General features: G+C 42.7%; 2 protein-coding genes across 2 annotated transcripts; both read right to left on the bottom strand.

Moving 5' to 3' along the window:
- Positions 1–646: 646 nt before the first annotated feature.
- On the bottom strand, positions 647–6,179 carry ovol1a (ovo-like zinc finger 1a). Its single transcript, XM_030780878.1, has 4 exons — positions 6,080–6,179; positions 2,183–2,421; positions 1,611–1,899; positions 647–984 (listed from the first exon to the last, which is right to left on the bottom strand). Exons 1-4 carry the CDS (start codon positions 6,177–6,179, stop codon positions 647–649), a joined length of 966 nt encoding a protein of 321 aa, XP_030636738.1.
- Positions 6,180–11,844: 5,665 nt separating this feature from the next.
- On the bottom strand, positions 11,845–16,497 carry LOC115816264 (nuclear factor 7, ovary). Its single transcript, XM_030779230.1, has 6 exons — positions 15,772–16,497; positions 15,280–15,375; positions 14,131–14,364; positions 13,483–13,630; positions 12,745–12,771; positions 11,845–12,389 (listed from the first exon to the last, which is right to left on the bottom strand). Exons 1-6 carry the CDS (start codon positions 16,495–16,497, stop codon positions 11,845–11,847), a joined length of 1,776 nt encoding a protein of 591 aa, XP_030635090.1.
- Positions 16,498–19,275: the final 2,778 nt, after the last annotated feature.

The following is a 19,275-nucleotide window of genomic DNA, read 5'->3' as shown; positions in this document are numbered from 1 at the left end:
ATGTCTATCGTACAGATAGCTAAACGCCATAAGTCACAAATTTTTATTTCCATTTTTACAGAACCACGTACTCACCAATAATGGTCACAGCTTCAAAATGACCTTCACTATACATATATCAACATACTCTATAAACTAAGGCACTAAATGATATGTAATTTCATAAAAAAAAAAATTAGGTAATGTTTGCCCTGCTCTGTTGTGAAAAAGCTCTCGTGATAATAAAAACGCCACCAAATCATATGTAACTGATAATAATGTCTATCTGTCCTGAGTCGTCACATTAGCTTACAGTTTCCATATCATATTCACAATGCGTAATGTAGTCTTTGTATGGGTTTTTTTCCTCCTTTTAATCAAAGCTCATTTCAATGTAAACCAAACCGGTGCATAGTATCCTAGGTTTATTTGCAGTCTACCAATAGATAGTGTGCAAATTATTTTAACTTAGTTAACAGTGAAAAAGTGTAAACTCTTAACTCAAACTGTGACAGTCATTCAAAGGATAGCATTGACAGCTCTCACTTCGACTTAAAAGCAAATTCGATTCTCTGTCCCTCTCTGAACGCAAATTTTGGAAATATACTTTTTTGCCCTTTCAACCCCATCCTGTCCTATGTCTCCGCTCCTCTCCGCTGGGATCCCTCTATCGTCCTCCAGACCCGGTGGTATCGTCACTGTTCTGAGAGAGAGGGGACCCAGGCAGGGACGTCTCCTCCCTGGGAGGACCCCCTGTCATGGTCAGTCTGCGCGCCCCCTTCCCGCGGAGGAAGATGCTGTTGGGATGTTGGGAGTGGAGGTGACGCACCAGTCCGTCCTGGGTGGAGGCCGTGTGTCCGCACTCCTCGCAGACGTAGAGTTTGCTGCGTCTCTCTTTGTAGGCGTACTGCTGCGTCACGCCGTGGATCTTCTTCATGTGAGACTCCAGAGAACAACGTTGGGTAAAAGCTTTCTCACACAGATTGCACTTATACGGACGAACCCCTGAGAGAGAGAGAGAGAGAGAGAGAGAGAGAGAGAGAGAGAGAGAGAGAGAGAGAGAGAGAGAGAGAGAGAGATGGTTAGAACCGCTGGACTGGGTTGTCAGTGACAGCTAGCAAAAAAAAAAGGCTATAAAACCTTGCAGGTTATGTATAGAATATTTATGAATTCAGGCTTCACAACCCAATAGTCTCCTTTTCCCAATACCACCTGGAACCAAATGGAACCAGACAAACCATGGTTCTTGCTTTACTTCAGATTTTCTCCAAAGATCCTCAAAAAACCAACCATGACATTTCCTTGACTGTTTTTGTTCCGCTTTAAACTTGAAATAATTTTGTTGTAACGGGCTTCAGGGAGACTGCTGTTTGACATAGAGTCACTGATTGATTCAAATCTGTCTTATGCAGCTGTGCAAGATGATCACCAGATTAAATAATGCTCCGTTTTCTGCGGGCAAATTTTCTCTTGCTGTTCAAAAAAAAAGAAAACCTCCTGGAACCAAGTCAGAAGACTCTTTGGTTCAACTTCTTGAGTCTAGTTCTGGTTCCATGTGGTTCTATTTGGTAGTGGAAAAAAGGTAAGCAACCTGAAGGTCTTAAAAGTGGTGAGTGGTGTAAGGGGCGTACCTGTGTGGGTGCGGACGTGTCTCTTGAGGTCGAAGGTGTCGTTGAAACCTTTACCGCAGAAATTGCACAGGTGCCTCTTCTGTTCGCTGTGACATTTCAGGTGTCTGTTGAGCATGCGCTGAAACTGGAAGGTCTTTTGGCACACCTGACACACAAAGGTCCCATTGGAGGGTGCTGCCGGGGGCACGCTGACCGCTGGGGTGTCGGGAGTTGCCATGACAACAGGGGGACTAGTAGTGATACTTGGAGGGGTAGGTGGGATTTGGCTAGGAGGCTCGCCTGTGGTCACCTGTTAGGAGAAGAAAGAGAAAGAGAGTGCATTGGAAATTGAGCAGTTCACAGCTGTGTGTATACAATGAAACAGCAACGTAGCATGTGTTTGAACTTTGACATGTACACAGAATACATTCGGTTGTAGGAAACGGGTTATGAATAACAATAACAGGCTATTAATCATTAGTCTTAATAGCGGATCCACCTCGACTGTTAACTTATCATGCCAGTGACAATCCCGCTAGTCCAAACAGCCTTTTTTTCGATGAAGCTAAGATTAATTTCCGAGAGATTCTCACCTTCATTTTGGAGCGAATGTATGTGCTGGCCTGTGACCTCCTGATGTCCGGTGACTCCAGGCTATGTGGCTGGCCCAGCGCCGTGCTGGAGGGCAGCTCGGCTGAACAGAGCACAGTGTAGGAATCGTGTGTGTACATCTGTGTGTGCACGCCATGGTCCTTACGAGTGGACAGGCACAAGGCAACCTCGGCAGGACTGGCCTCCGTCTCCTCTTTAAGAGATGCTGGTGACAGGGAAACTAGAGAGAGGAAGGAGGAGGAGGAGTGGGGGGGGGGGGGGGGGGGGGGAGAGAGAGAGAGTGAGTATTACTATTCACGTTGTGCTGAGCAACCAGCTATGTTGCCCATACTTCACCTGTACTGCTCTGTTGGTCAGTTTATAAAATCATTTTTTGCTGTGAAAAATTAAGACCTGTCTAAATCCTTTTGGTCTCTTGTGAACCCGTTTTTAGAACATTTCTGTTTTCTCCTTCACACAAGTAAGAAAAGACGCATTGCCTGTAAACGTTATTGGAAAAAAAACTTTAAAGACGCTTTATTGATGTGTCATAAGATGTGCTGTTCTAAAGCCGTTTGATACTGGTCGTGGGTGTATGTTTGCGGGTGTGTTTATCTTGCTCATTTAACTGGGGGACAGTTACGCCTCTGGGGCAGGCGTGTGTGTTTTGGGGGGGGGGGGGGGTGAAAAGAGTGAAACGCAAAGAGTTGTGTGGTGTTTGGTGCGTGTGCGTGTGCGTGCAAATGTATTGTCCTCAGCTGAAGTCAGACACTCCTGTTACAGTCATACCTGTCAGACCAGCCATGCCAGAGTCGCTGGTTTAGTCTGTCTATGGCTTCTTTATACAATCCTCCTACGCAATTAGTTGACCAGAATTAGATCCGAGCGTTTCACAGCAAAAGCACGGCGCACGCTAACGACGGATAAACTCCATAATTATTTGGGCTGTTATGCAATTAAATATACGCCTCTTGTTCAGTATAGTGACTCATAGATAAGAAGCCGACGTTTTCAGCTACGAGTATTCGTCCTAAAGCGTGTCCTTAAGAGCAGGAATACTCCGACGACCCTTGCGAGACACAATCGGATAAATTGTAAATGAAGATGCAAATATGCCCCCCATCCCTCCCCGCGTTTTGACTAGCTAACGGAATGGACGTTAAAATTGTAGTCTAGGATCACGTGTTACTGAGCACACTCTATATCATGAGGTTTACTCTAGACCGCTACTGCCCAGCTGTCTCCCCGTTTACTTAAATTAACCCACACAACTGACCAACTAATCAGCACACCAAACTGATTATACCTGGAAAAAATTCGACAAGTGACGCCCTCACACTACTAGACACAGAACCAACTTCTACCCACTAACGGAATAAAGGAGATGAGTTCAATTCATTCAACTCTGGGGGGCGGGTGAGGGGCTACATTACCTGCGGCTGTTTGCTTACTCCTCCCTTCACTATTTCACTCACCATGAGCTGTGTCTTTTCGGGCTTATTCAGATTAGACTGTAAATACATTGAGGTGAGGTCAAAGAAATGTGGGGGCGGGAACGTTCAAAATCACGTAGGTTACTGCCAGACCGGTAGCCACGGATGTACAACCCATCACAGCGTTCGAGAAAACGAGACTTCCTGACTAATTAGGTATGCTCAAGTGAACGTGTTATTAATATCGCATCTTCACATATTCTCTTCGTTACTACTGTGGTTTCATAAGCACTTCCTCTATTCTTATATTATAGTTACAAACCTGACGCTACTGCAATTTCATAGTGGAAACAGAACAACCTATTCGGTGACATCGGCAAACCGGTATGGGTTCATTCATGCATGAACTATTTTCATGAAAATGAAACTTTCAAGTTGAGAGACGGTTAAATTCCTGTCATAAAAATTACAGTGGTAAATTAGAACTGAATAGCCTATTCCACGGCTATATCATCCACAGCCTATATGTTTAATAAAACATATTAATTGTACCACGTCTAGAATTTCTAAAACTTACAGTTTCAACTATTTAAAACATTACTCAATCAGAACTCAGCTGACCGAAATCCGTCGTCTTGGAACTTTGACACATTGTTTTCGTTACGTCACTTTACTGACGAATGTCATTGACAATCCGGGAGTTAAACGAAAGTATAGGCTACGTGAAAAGGAAATCAGGTGTTGAGCCGATTATCAAAAATGACAATATTTCGCATAGCCTACCGACTTCGACGGCTATCAAACCAAAGGGTGAAAGGTAACATCTGAAGAGTTTGCATGCAACGGGCTGTGCCGTGTTTGCTAAGGGTGTAGCGGGAAAAGGTAGCCAGCACGGCGGAGTCCGTTATTTCCTTAAGTGCACTAAACATTAACCCAAAGCCAAGTCATAGACGATACAAACGAATGATAGGCTACTAGTACTGAGTCTAACGCTTTATGTTCTATGCATCTGGCTTCGAATATGAAAACAGGCCCGTTTTAACCTTAAGAGATTCAATATTCAAAGCTTGTAACACTTACCAGTAGTCTACAAAAACTGCCCTGAAAGTATTAACAGCAATAACATGTAGGATACTGAAAATGGAACAAGGAGGCATAGGATTATTTGGACGTGTATGTTACAATCAGATTTACTCAGTTCAGGGGCATTAAAGTTAAGCTACTACAGTTCTATGTAACCAGTAAAGCAGGTACAACAGGTAGCCTCGCATACCAGGTGTCCTATTGTCACCTGCTCAGAAGGATCATTTTATCTGAGACTATGTTCTAATGCTCCAGGTAGTTGGTATAATTATTCTGTTAAGTGCAGGCAACATATATTGATCAAGAATGAAATGTAACATCTTTTTTATGTGGTCAAGAAATTTTAATCAGGTTAAACTGTTCAAGTGAAAAACATACATATACTGTGCCAACTGCAATTTATATTCTAGCCCAAAGTAAACTTTCAAAGTGTCTGATTTAGCAGATTTAAATTCAATGAACATGACTGCCTCAGTTTCCTGATAATCAAGTGTCATCAACAGCGGATTATTCTAATAATATAATTCAAATTATATGGAAGAAACATTTTCATCAGACACCTCTCTTTGATTAACTGAATTCAATTCTATGTAAAGCAAGAAACCGTTGATATTATAAAATCATTAAATGTTTCTAGAGGTTCAGAATAGATCAGAAGAATGGGTTTACAACAAGGGGTTGAGTAGGCTATTCCGTTAGGTGAGCAAGCTGTTATCTGATACCAAAGTTCTGCGGCGCCACTTTGTATGAACCTTTATCACGGAGACCTCATAGAATCTGTTATCGAAATGTGACCAATAATATTTGAGTTTTGAAAAGTAAATCGTTTTTGCAAACGTTTTAAACACACAATCTTAGTTTTCGATTGTCTTGCGGAATCATAGCTTTAGCGTTAAGGCGAGCCACATTGTATCTTAATGTTGAAATACGTTTCGTCGGCAATTATAAGGAAGCTAGTTGGGTCTGAAGGTCAACTTAAGACGTTGTAACGGCTCCTTCGCTCCCAACTCACAAATTTAAACGTAAATCACTGAAACCGCTACTTAAATTTTTCAAGTACTGCAATATAAGCTTAAAATCCAAATATTATCAGTAAAAACTAGAATGAGTAACTAGCAAGCTCCCCAAGTCAATTCAGAGTGTCAAACAACCATGCGTAATGTAGCATTGTAACAAAATCCATGTTTTGTAAGTAAAATATTTCGCATAAATCATGAAAATTAGTGTAGTCTATTCACTAATAGTCTCTAAATTTGTGTTCTCAATTATTTAACGTCATTAATGGTGATTATCATTTGAGTTAACTTGAGTTAACCGTTATTCGGGGTTGCAGTGGTTTCTAGGAAATGCTGTTGACTCTGACTAATTAGTACATTTTCTTACCTGGTATATATATATCTCCTCGCTCGTGGTCAGGCAGATCGCTCCAGCTCCGTTTGCTAGGTGAAATGTTGGACTTTTTAACAAGGAATGCTCGAGGCATGGTCTATTCTCAGTGTGGATCTCCGCTATCTTTTCACAGCCTGCCCGTTGGGATTTACGTTCAGCAAATTCAGCCCGGCTGATAAAAAAGAAGGGAAAAATCCACCCAAAAGAATCTTCCTCGACGCAAATTCGTTTCTTTATCTCACGTTTACTTAACAGGGAGCCGTTCGTCTCTCTCCTCTACGTACTCCTCCCCTGTTTTCCCTCTGTCTCAACAAACTTTTGAAGGCTACCTAGGCAGGTTTCTCTACCGTCTTCCACTGCTTGGCCGCTTTTCCTATGCGTGTCCACGTTTGTCTTCCGTAACTCCTTGCCTAAAGCGAACCCGTGGTTAAGGAACGTCTGATCAGCTGTACCTCATCCAGGTATCAGTGCTAACGCAGAAAGATGTAGCTGCCCGGAAAATGTTCTGAGGTCCACACTCAGCTCGAAACAGACGAGTTTCAAAGGTTGAATCAAGCGCAGGTACACATTTCAGGAGGAAACAGGTAACAGCGCGCATGCGCCTGGAAATAACGGTGACAACAAACCCGACCCAGCCTGGTCTTTACGTCCTACCTGTCCAACCGGTTTCTTTTTTTTTTTTTCACTCTTCCTTCGCCATTCCGCTTCGAGGTGGGAACAGAGAGAGGATAGAAGCACTAAGAAGTGGGAGGAGAGATGAGAGTGGGTTAACAGATTCAATGCATAGCATAGTGCACAGAACCAACAACTAGCGTAACGCAGTAGAAAACTAGGCTAAACACAATGAGTTTGCAAGAAAGAAACTGTTAGAGTTGGCTTCTGAGTCCAGTCAACAGAGCATTGTAAACACACTCCTGTTTGCGCACTTTGGGGTTTTCGATATACAAATAAAGGCATAAGATTAACCATAACGTTAAACGATGCGGCTGTTTAAAATAAAACTACTAAAGTATTAAACTTCACACGACTGCCTTAATTACAGTGCATTTGACCAAAGACATCACAGGAGGTGAGGTGACATTGACCGCGGATTCTTTCTTGGTAACAACAGACCATGTTAATTAAATGCCTTGTAAAACGTAATCACATTTATTCATTAAAATCTCTTTCATGGACTGTTCGTCGAGTAGTCATTGAAATGGAGAATAGTTAGTGTGGCCCATATCCCTGATGATGTTGAACATATTACTACTGTCTGCGTCCCCCTGAAACACCCCCCCACACACACACACACACACTCACACTCCCCCGCTTCTACCCCCTCCTTTTTTTTACCTGAAAACAATTGAAACCCACACTTCACACCTGCTTCCAATTGACACATACTTATACAAACAAATACTAAGAATATGAAACAAATCTAAACTACTGTGGACACATTATGCGCTTGCATAAGTTACATGAAACTAGACTCTGGTGCTAATAATTGAGCAGTGTGACTACTGGTAAAAATAGTTAATCCATATCTGGTGTTTCAGCTATAGAACTAATGGAGAGAATCGCTGTGTCATAAAAAATTTGATTGACAAAAGTTTCATGTGACACTATGAGTTACTATGTCAATATTAAAGATGCTGTTTGGATTGTAAATATTAATCACACAGTGAGTGGTCCTAATTGAGTTATTTTCAATTCTTTTTTTAAAATGTGATTTTGAACAACAATTCAGTTTCTCTTTGCCTGCAGTTTCACTTTTACACGTTTGCAGTTGGAGGAAAACTCTTTTTCATCTGCTACGTGTATGACAGAACGAGGTGGGAAAAAGACGCACGCACTTTTAATTTTAAAATAAAAAGTGATAGTGGTTAAGATGTCCGGGTAAGAAGGAGAGAGAGAGAAAAACAAACAAACAAAAAAAAACCAAAAAAAAGGGGGGGGGGGGGGGTCGATGGAAAAACTTGACACGAGAAGAGGAAAGAGATGTGTAGGTGTGTAGGCAGCAGAATGAGTGGTATGTTGTCTAGGCTGTTGGAGTGGTTAGGGTAGTGCTTTTACCTTCTCTCTCTCTTTCTCTCTTTCTCTCTCTCTCTCCTCTTCATATCTCTCTCTCCCTACCTCCCTCTCTGTGCCTTACCCATGTTCTCCTCCCGTTCCTCTGAAAAGCACTGGTCGTGCAACATGAGGAATGGCTTGCGCTGCCTTGTGCCACTTTGCATATTACACAGGATAATGTAAAAATATTCCCAAACTTTCAAGTGAAGTGTAACTTGGCTGTCTCGAATGTGTTCCCCCTCTCTCTCTCTCTCTCTCTCTCTCTCTCTCTGTCTCTTGCTCTCACTCGCTCTCTCTCTCTATCTCTGTTTCTCTGCCCCCCCCCCCCTTTCTTTTGTTATCTCTCTCTAACCCCCACTCTCCCCACACTATTTATTCCTGGTGTGATATCTCTTAAGCTGTATGTAAATGAGTCGGCACTTATTTGACACAGGGATGTTATGCGTGACAATACACAGTTCATGTCAGTGTGTGACCTCATGTTTGCAGAAGGCCATACCATAACTTTTCTGCAACGTTGCAAGGGATCAGTTTGTCATCATTAATTATTAGGCATTACTTGTGGTAATCATGTGTACAATGACACACATACAAACCTGCACGTACAATTGTCACTTTATGTCAGGGGCTCGTGAGGACACAAAAGGGGACCAACGGTCGTCTCAAAAGAATTTGGAGGAGGAGGGCAAACGTCGCTCGCGCGTCATTCAAGCTGAACCAGACAGACAGCTTATCGCTTTTTTTTAATACTATCATTCTCTCCATCCTTCCCTCCGTTTCTCTTTCTCTCTCTCTCTCTTTCTCTCTCTCTCTCTCTTTCTCTCTCTCGTAAGTCCATTGATTTTCTCAGCTATGAGGATGTACCATACTGCAATACATTCTTTCCATCTGTAAATGCTTAATACATCTGGGTGGAGTGCGAACCAGTATGCAGCCCGTTCACTGTTTTCACAGTGCCACATATCTGTCACTCATTATGACCAAACTATCCACATGATCTTTGATAGTATTCTAGTAAATCTGGTCTAACTGTCGCACATACTGATGTGACAAAGTCACACGGTGGCTCACAGGATACGTTTGTAACGGCTGCTACCCCTCTGAAATGACTGTGAAGCCTGTTATGTGTGTGGTTCGCCGGACAAGTGCAGGATCGTGCAAATACACATATGGACACAAATAGTAATTCATCTGTCAGGGATTTGTTTTCTAATCAACACATTGACCTTTTCCTCTTATGGTCACGTTAAGTAAAATGAATGTCTTGACACACAGATTTTGTAGCCATTATCACCCCACCATACACCTGCACGTGGTTAGAATAGGAAGACAGTCCATTTTGTTGTGATAGGGTTCTATTACTCACTGTAGCTACTGTTAAGCATCGCATCACTTATTTACAATGTAGAATTCGCATTTAAACAGTCTTATTTTATAGTTCAGCGGTAGTTTGGCTGGAGAGTTTGGAGTAGCTATCAGCCTGCATCGTCATCGCTGTTTTTGCAACACAACATTTCTGTCACTCGTAACGACCAAAATCTATTCATGATCTTTGAGGGTAGTCTAGTAAATCTGGTCTAACAGTCCAACGCACTCACGACCGTGACAGAGTCGCGCGTCTGCTTGTCGAGTACGTTTGTAACGGCTACTGTTTCTCTCAAATGACAACGAAGCCTTTTATGTGTATAGTTAATTGAGCAGACCAGTGCAGGATAGTGGAAATACTCAAATTAACACAAAGAGCAAGTCAGCTGTGAGGGACTTATATTCAAAAGACGCCCGTCTTAGAGCCACGTAAGGTGACACACATGTCTCGTCACACAGATCTAATTTCTAGATCTGATCTAGATCTAGAGTTTCTATTCTGTTCTGTAGTGATCGTTCCAACACACGAGCTGGACTAGAGCACAATCCGTTCTGTCGTGTACCTCTCCAGCTGTTAGGCTTTTGCCACTCAATAAAATGTACGGTATTACTTATGTACAATGTAACGCTGGCAATTAAGAGGTGCTATTTTACTGTTTCGAAGTGGTTATGGTTTGACCTTATAGGACATGAAACGTGCAGGTAATTTGTCCCACTTTGTATCAGTATCATGGCCTATCGGAAGACAAGAATTCACGTCTCGCCAGCACCCTTCCCCAAACATTAAAGATATTTTCGAGGTTTATTTTAATAAAATGTAACGGCATTTATTCCAGTTAAGCCAAACTGGGACCATATTCAGCAGGATGCCAAGGTGATGACGAGAGATTAAACAAATTTGTTCTTCTTTAGCAGTGGTAAACGGACGAATGATTTAAATGTTCATATACGAGCACCGTTGTCATTTGTTATCAAGTTGGGTTGGGTTATACCTTCCCCATATCAGGAAGTAATACTCTATATTTGCTCCGCCATCGCTCACCTGGGCCTGAACATGCTGATGATCAATGCGCCACCTTGTGGCTGTTTAAGGTAACTCTCTTCCTTTATCCACAACAAGTTATTTCCGACCTCTCCCGTCGACAGTTACTCGGAACATGCTTGGGCAAGTAAGGTCTGCGGAGCAGAAAATACCGTTAGGATTTGGGTGGGAGGGACAGAAAGCGAGGGAGAAGAGACTGTTCTGTTCAGCAGTTTGTGGAGCAATTATCAGAGTAAACTTTCTTGTTTGTGTGCATGCTGATTCAAACGTCTGTTCGGGTAGCTGGACAGTTTTAGGCTTGGACAAATTTGTCGCCTAATGAACCATTACACGAACAAGCAGGAAGATAGAAATAGAGTAGAATATACAGAGTAGAAAAAGAGTAGGTTTTCTGACACGCCAACAACAGCGGTCAAGACCCTCATGGAGAAGCTTGAAGAAAGAGAGAATGAGAGGGGGGCGGGTCGACTTCTGCGCTAAGTCAAGGAGCGCATCACTTGCACTGACATGCCGCGCAAATCTTTGTGCAACACTTAGCCTGCCCAAAAGCCCAGGGAGCTGTTACACACACACACACACACACACACACACACACACACACACACACACACACACACACACACACACAGTGAGAGAGGGAGAGATATCTCACTTTGTCATAGAAATTGTTATGTACTCTGCGAGGCATGTGTATGCATGGTAGCTCTACGCTGACTCAGAACATTTATTGACGCTTCTATGAGTGATGCATTTATCTTTTCAATGCATATGTATACATATGTCACTACTATTAACAGTTTATCTGACTGTTTCTGCTGAAAGAATCGCAAAGTAGAGTGAGTGAGTAGCATTTCCTGTTGCTGGTGCTGATAAAACAGAGATATGCTTTGTCATTCTGAATTAGATTATTTTAATTACGGTAGACTTTGTTGTTTTGCTTGTAGACATAATCAAAAAAAAAAAGAAAAAAGAAAAAAAGCAAACAATCAAAGATGATAATACTTCTAACATTCTTTTGAATTACAAGTGACTTTTGTACATGACATTTTATCACCTGATGTTTACTGTGGAACATTGGCTCTCTACGTGATTCAAAAGAAAATGAGAAATCAAATAAGAAAAGGAGCAGCAGATGCCATCAAGACAATTATAATATCATTTAAACAAATTCTTAAGCATAAATATTCAGCAATCATACATGTTCAGCATATATACATACATACATACATACATACATACATGTTCTTATATACTGCAAATAATTGTTTGACTCTCTCACCCATTTAACCTATTTCACTTTTCAGCTGTCAGGCAAGACTGGAGTTATAATCAGTGGTGTATCATTTTTACCGGATTTGTTGGTGCAGGGGCTAAAGAAAGGGTAAATGGTTTCATAAAAAGTGTCCTCGAAGGTGTAAATGTGCACCTTGGCGTCCACGTTATAGAAGGACACTTCTCCCCTCTCGTAGTCCACATACACGCCTATCTTGTGCGGCTTAAGGGTCAGCGCCACGGCGGTGGAGGGCTCAGTTCGGAACGCGTAGTTGGTCTTGTCTCTGAGGCTGAGGAACCAATAACCGTTTTTGGGATTAACGGTAATTTTACCCTTCCTGTTGACGGATTGGCTGGCTACGCCCAAATCCCAGTCGGTTTTCCCTCCGACTTCCACCTCCCAGTAGTGTTTCCCGCTGTTAAAGCCCTCGCAGCCTAAGACACACACCACGCGGTCGAACCTCTCTGGATTGTCCGGGAGTGACTGATGCTTGTCTCCGCATCTCACCTTCTTCCTGTCCTCCGAAAGAATCAGACGAGGGTGGGCCGTGTTGGAATCCAGGGTAATGTCCTCTAATCGGAAGAGATGAAATAGCATAGTGAGAAATAACTTTAATTTGTGAAATAACTTTCACCGTTCCACACTAAACCTAATAGTGTCAGGAGGCAAACGCAGATAGTGGAAAGTGTAGGTGAAGAGGATGACTTACTGATAAAAACATTGTCTTCTTTACATATTGGCACATGTAATGTTTGAGTTTATTTTGAAACTGAGGGTTTAACAGCGCGGACAGGGCATAAAAAGGGCGGCAGAGAGCCAAAGGGAAATAAAGACAGTGGTGTCCTTTTTGCGGAAGAGCGAGAATTTGCATATTTTCTAAAGAGCTTTTAATGAGCAGATCAAACCGAACAGCAGTGTAATACAAACCTGCGTAGTCTTGTATTCTTTTCACCCCTGAAATACAGCAAAAAATGTAAATGGGGTTAGTCAAAACTGGAAATCGCAACAAATTAACTTTTGATACTCAGTACTAAATCTATAGATCACAGAAAGCTGAATACAATGGAAGAATGTTTATGTAAAAGTGATAGAAACACAAAACATGTTACTTTATTTGTCAAAGCCCATATATGGAGGAGACCACCAATGTCAGACACTGGGATCTTTAATTCCTATTTTTTTGTTTTGTTTTGTTTTGTTTAGAAATAAAGCTCTTACTTGGCTGTGACCTCACTACAGGCGGATCAGGAAAATGGGAGCCTGTTAGAGACATAAAACAATTTAAAATTAGTTTTGCAACTACTTTTGTTTAAAGGTTGAAGAGAGATATATTCGACTCATAGCCGTTTATGTGTTTTCGAAATGCATAATATGGTTACACAGAGGTCTCAAATAATCACATTTTCCATCACTAGGGGGCACTGTTTCATCAAACATGAGAAAATTGGCTGTTCTGTTGCTTCATGCTGGAATGGCTCAAGTCTGTAACCATTTACAATGTCTTTAACCAACAATTTCTTTGGTTTTGTCAGAAGTTATTCAGGGATGTTGGTGGAGAAGTCTGTTATGGCGGGAAAGGAGAGTACAGCTTGAACGCTGAAGTTAAAGGAAAAGGAGTTAACCTAAAATACAGAATCTGAATGTGAGATTCGTTCATTCGCTCACAGAGTTCTGGAAGTCTCAGCAGCTCCTCTTGGTAACGTTGCAGTAGCTGACAGACGGAACGGTAGATTGGCCGTGTGCCCAGGTCAGAGTTCACAGTGACCCCGGTCCAGTTTTTCATGGGTAGAGGGTTGCAGAGGTCAGTGTAGGTCTGGATGAGGAGAGAGGTTGATACGTGTCAGTTGTTTCTCCATAGAAGATGTGGTAGGTGTATACACAACTGTACAGTTGGTTGTCAAAGTTAGCTCCAAGGTCACACGCAGAGACAGAAGAGCATGTAATTGACATTAAGGGTAAAATCAGACAGTTGGTTTTTGAAACTGACTTTTTAAATGAGGATTATTCTTGTCTTTAGTCTTGAATCAGACATGGTATTAGTTTATGGGGACATAACAATACTGGGAACCAGATAATCATATCTGTTCTAGATCATGACCTTGAAGCTTCTAATATGAGTAGATACGACACGTTTGGACCATTTCTCAGTATGTCAGTCTATATACATATCTTCTGCTTTGCCAGATAGATGTATGGTGTGAGTACACATTAAGTAAGAGCCAGGGAACAGATGAGGTTTTGGACTAAGTGTATGCTTCAGAGGTTAGATGTCGATGAGTTTGCCCTCAGAGGGAAGACGTTGAGGCGCCTGACCTTTAGGCAGCTGATGTAGTTGTCGGAATGGACGAGTTTCCCAAGCTCCGTGCTCCTTTTTTTCAACTCAACGATCTCCTGCTCCAGTTCTCTGACCATCCCCTCCGCCTGATGCTCCGCGGAACGCCGGTTCATCTCGATCACCTCCAGAAGCTCCGCCTGGCTACGCTCGATGGAGCTCTGCAGAGCTGAGAAGACCCTCACACTGCCTCTAGTCTCTCTCTCCGCGGACGCCTGGACAGCACCGTGGGGGGAAAGAGAAGACACTGAGCAGGTAGCAATGAGTTTTCTGTTTCCACTTCCTCCACCTACAGACCTCCGTAGTCTTGCAACCAACTTCTTGTAAAGCAGGACACTGTATTTTGTTACTTTGAACCTAACCGTAGGTTCAGAACTACACAGCGACATAATTTACCACATGACAGTTGATTCAGTGCCTGACAGAGACTCATGGGTGAATTTTTAGGCTCTTAGGGCTCTATTTTAACAAACTAAGCGCATGGTTTACAGCACATGGCGAAAGTCTACTTAAGGTGTATCCAAATCCACTTTTGCTAGTTTAATGGCGGATAATTTGAGTGAAGAGTAAGGCACAAGGCACAGAGGGGTTGTACTTAGTCTCTTAATTAATCGTAGGTGTGCTTTGGGTGTAACATGCAATAAACCAATCAGATTATCAGCTCCCATTGCCTTTGAAAGCCCCCAGCGCTGGCACCTTGACGGATTGCTACCATAACAGCAGCCTTAGCGCCTGAACGAAAAGAACCCTTTTGCTGATTCGCTGCCTCCCAATCCTCTGTCCAATCAGGTACTCCACTTTTCAATGAAACAACTGCGCCATGGCTTTAGACCAGGTTCTGTTGGTCTAAGCGCAGAGGCTTTCAGTTGCATTCAAAATAGCAACGCGCCAACAACGTGCCTGACCCCACCTCGTTTGAAGACCGACTGCCCAGGTGGACACAAGTTCACATGCTATTTAATCAGCGCGGGCGCTGGATGGACGGAAAAACGACAACTGCGTCGGTCTGTAGCTAGCAGAGACACTTGTGCGTCGGTCTGAAGCTAGCAAAGACGCTTGTGCTTCGGTCCGCGCCGCGTTGCACTGAGTGTAAGACAGAGCCCTTGAGTTTCGAATGGATTTGTACTCACTTTGATGTCCACGAGGGACAGCTTGATCTCCTCCACCTTTCTCATTCTCTCTGTTATCTTCTCCGCTATCTCCATCTCTGTGACTCGAATCTGAGTCTGGTTCATATGGAAAAAGAAAATGTACACGACGTGTTAATTATTTCTGAATTGTAACTGTATAACATTTCAGATTAGACCCTACAGTTCATGGATGACCCTGCATGACCTTACGTGTAAACAGGGGTGGAAAAAGTAAAAGTACTCTTGCTAAAAAAAAAGTACTCTAAGTAGAGTTAAACTGAATACTGTTTAAATGAGTGACTTTTTTACTCTGACTTAGTTATTCTTCAGGAGGGATACTCTAACTGTACTTGGAGTACTTTTTTTTTTTTTTAGCAAGAGTACCCCTGCTTTTACTTTGTCCACCCCTGCGTCTAAATATGTACATCTAAACATATCTACACCTGAAATATGAATGTAAAAACTGATTTGGGAAAGTGTTGTTTCATTTACCTTACTGTCATGCCACTCCTTCTCTGCACATATTGTGTCATGTGAGTGGTGATCTGTCTGTAGACACTCTATACAGATACACTCCAGGTCGGTTCTGCAGTAGAGTTCCAGCTTCCGATGGTGCTTGTCACACAGAGGCACCTGCATAGCGTCTGCTGCCCCGCTGAAGGTGTACCTCCTCTGGGACACTCGCTGAATGATTCCCCGAGGCAGGGTGGCGGCCGAAGCTTCGGGTGTCTGCTGACACGTGGGGACTTGCTCCGTAACACGGACGGCATTCTGAGGTTCGCCTCCCACGGAAAGCTTTGGAAACTTCCTCTTCAGCTCCCCGAAGAGGTCCCCGGGCAGCTCTCCCTGTTTTGGAGTTCGTACCTCAGACACGTTCCCTTTCCCCCCTCCTCCTCCTCCTCCTCCTCCTCCTCCTCCACCACCGCCGCCCCCACCTCTTTCGCCTATCACGCCCTCCCAGGCCCCGCCCTCCCTTTTCATGCTTTTGAACTGCTCGGTAATCTCTCTCAGGGTTCGGTTGATGTGCAGCTCCGGTTTCCTCTTGAAAGACTCTTTACAGAGCGGACACTGACAGTGTTTGACGCCCTCCCAGTACCTGCTGATACAGGCCATGCAGAAACTGTGGCCGCACGGCGTGGACACGGGGTTGTCAAATATGTCCAGGCAGATGGAGCATTGGAACTGCTCCTCGGACAGGAAGCTTCTGGAAAACGGCATGGCTTTGGGGAGAAGAGAAGACAAGAGAGGAGAAAATGATTTTTTTTTTTTAAACTGGATGGAGAGATTGGGGGTTGAAAGGAAAAGATTTAGGTTTTAAGTTTGAGGAGATGTAGTAGGGTGTTTCCAAAACATGTGAATAGACGCAGGTGTTGATATAGAGTAGATGGTTACAGAGATGTAGAAAAGTACATGGATTTGGAAATATGGAAAAACAGGGAGTACAGAGAGATGACAGACTGACCGCAGGAGAAGGTGGGTAGAGCAAAGAAAAAAAAAAAACCCCACAAAGTAGAGGTATTTAGTCTTTTTCTTGAGCTAAACAAGATATCAGAACATCTAGTGCCAAGTGCGATCGTTATCACAAGGATGTTGCCTTGAAACACGCATGATTAAAGTGACCGTGTGACTGGATACTGCCCGCACTGACACGTGATTATCGCAAGTCATGATTCATAATGATCTGACAAAAAAAAAAAAAAAAAGATAAGGAAACCTGAATTCCTTTTTCTCCTTTCAGCACTGGAATGAAGTTTGGCAGGCTGGAGCTCGGAACGCTTGTGTAAGAAAATTCCAAAACGCCAAAAAAAAAAAATATATATGTCAGCCAGTCGTATGTCATATGCATTCAAGCATATAATATAGGTTTAAGCTGCCCAAAACGAACTGATTTTGTGAGTTATATTTGTCAGTATTAGAATAAGAAATACTTTTGCATGTGGTAAATGCACTCATACACAAACACACACACACACACACACACACACACATACATACACACACCCGCGTGCGCACACACACACACACACACACACACAGAATTACAAAGGACAACACTTAAGTCCCTGCAGCATAATGACATGCTGCTTCCAACCCCCAAATAATCCCGTTGTAAAGAGGACAGCCCTAAGGAGCAAGGTGTCCTAACAAGGTGCATACTCTCAGATAATGTGGTCTATGAATTTATCATCCACATATTCACAGGAGAGGTTTATGAATACTCAGTCTCTTGCTTCAGATAAACATTTTCTGTGTTGTTGACCCTCACTATAATTTTTTTTTAGGATTCTCTGTTGGTAGCTAGAAAAACTGTAACCTCCTGTAACCTAAATTTCACCGTATAAAATCAAGCACAAACTCGTCACATTGCATCCTTGCAAACAGTTTATTACCTGTGTCGGTTTGCCTCCTCGGTGGTTCTGGTATATATTTTTTCCGGATTTTGAAGTGTGTGTGTGCGTGCGCGCGTTAAAGTCCTCTCTCTCTTTGGCGCTGTTCTTACATTCGCTGTTCCCAGACGAGGATCCGGGATCAGAGTAATGGAAAAACATGCACCGGTTCAGCTTTATGTTGGTTCACCTTAGGGCTGGGGGGAGTAGGGGGCGGGGGGGGGGGGGTGGGGGGGGGTGGCGTGGGCTCCGCCCTCTTTCCCAGAGATGGACGTAATGTGCACCAACCAGTCTCACCAGGTTAAGAGCCGGGGAGAAAGTCACGACTGCGGTGTGTGCGACGTGCAGGTTTGTCTGCTTGTGCAGGCTTTTTTTTTTTTTCATACAGGCATAATCCAGCCTAATCCTGTGTCTTTCAGTCTTCAAGGTTGTGACGAGTTACATTTAGTCAGGGCTTCGTACCCTAGAGGGACCTAACACATATCCACAAATAAGATATTGTATCCTAGAGGGATCATATATAAACGAAATGTAGCTCTCAGTTTGATGATAAAAAAAAAAGAGAACAATAGAGATTATTTTAATCCGAGTGGGAATAAACCTTGATATTATTCATTTTAAAACTGATGTAGTTCAACGTCTTAATTGGTCAGTCCGCGTTTCCGCTGTGGTGTCGCTGGGGATAACGAACAACGACAGAATACCACAGCACAAACTTCCAGATGGAACTTCTTATTGTAATTAAACTGTATCTTTATTGTTTACTGTAAAGCAGTTGTTTTGAATTGTGTTGTTCAGTCATGGGGAATTACTGTACCATTACACATGCAAAAAATGGGTAAACTTATTCTTGGGCGTAATTAAATGTTACTACTTTCATTTAGTTCCTTAAATTCCATAAATTCTCTCTCGCCTCATGTTATCACTCCATTATTTTCAAACCATCTAGATAGATCTACGCTTCCATTTCGCAACTGTAACATTACACTCAAACGTGAAAATTATTAAGATTGTTGACACATAGCTTGTGGTCAAAAAACGACCGCACTACATACAGTCAGAATGACTGCGAACGCTCTCCCGTAGGGTTGCTTCATCACGAAACACCTTCCTTATTCTCAGAATGTTTATCAACAGAGTGTGTGCTTGTGGGAAAAACACCACCGCTAATTAGGCAGGGAGAGATGAAGAAACAGAGAGACGCTGATATTTTGGTACATACCATACCTTTTCCCATCTCTCACAATACATACAATGCCTCATTACGAGAGTGGTATTCAAGAACTTACAGGTCACTTGCGTAACTGTTTTTACTGCCAGAAATGAGGGAGAGAGAGAGAGAGAGAGATAAGGACTCCACATAATGAATAGAAATGAAGGGCACGTACCGGTGGAAATGTACATAAATAGGAAGGCTTGGATACCACGGTTCACCTTTGGCCTATTTAAACTGCTTGGCCTTTGGTGAGACAGAGCCATGGAGAATAGGGAAGAACATGAACATTACTCTGTCTTTGGTTCATACCCAACAATGCAAATGAGGACAAAGTAGTTTGTTGATAAACTGAACGATTCATAACTGTGATAACCATGATAATGTATTTTAAAT

This window comes from Chanos chanos, chromosome 7, assembly GCF_902362185.1.
Source record: "Chanos chanos chromosome 7, fChaCha1.1, whole genome shotgun sequence".
NCBI lineage: Eukaryota > Metazoa > Chordata > Actinopteri > Gonorynchiformes > Chanidae > Chanos > Chanos chanos.
The sequence above is the reverse complement of the archived record's forward strand: the minus strand, read 5'-3'. Positions and strand labels throughout refer to the sequence as shown.

Bases quoted from the DNA above. Each gene is read 5' to 3' on its own strand.
- LOC115816264 (XM_030779230.1), bottom strand. From the start codon at position 16,497: ATGCCGTTTTCCAGAAGCTTCCTGTCCGAGGAGCAGTTCCAATGCTCC. The intron at 15,376-15,771 runs GTAAATGAAACA...CATATGAACCAG, and splicing joins AGGAGTGGCATGACAGTAAG to ACTCAGATTCGAGTCACAGA. The intron at 13,631-14,130 runs GTCAGGCGCCTC...CTCCTCATCCAG, and splicing joins ACTACATCAGCTGCCTAAAG to ACCTACACTGACCTCTGCAA.
- ovol1a (XM_030780878.1), bottom strand. From the start codon at position 6,179: ATGCCTCGAGCATTCCTTGTTAAAAAGTCCAACATTTCACCTAGCAAA. The intron at 1,900-2,182 runs GTGAGAATCTCT...TTCTCCTAACAG, and splicing joins ACATTCGCTCCAAAATGAAG to GTGACCACAGGCGAGCCTCC. The intron at 985-1,610 runs GTACGCCCCTTA...TCTCTCTCTCAG, and splicing joins ACACGTCCGCACCCACACAG to GGGTTCGTCCGTATAAGTGC.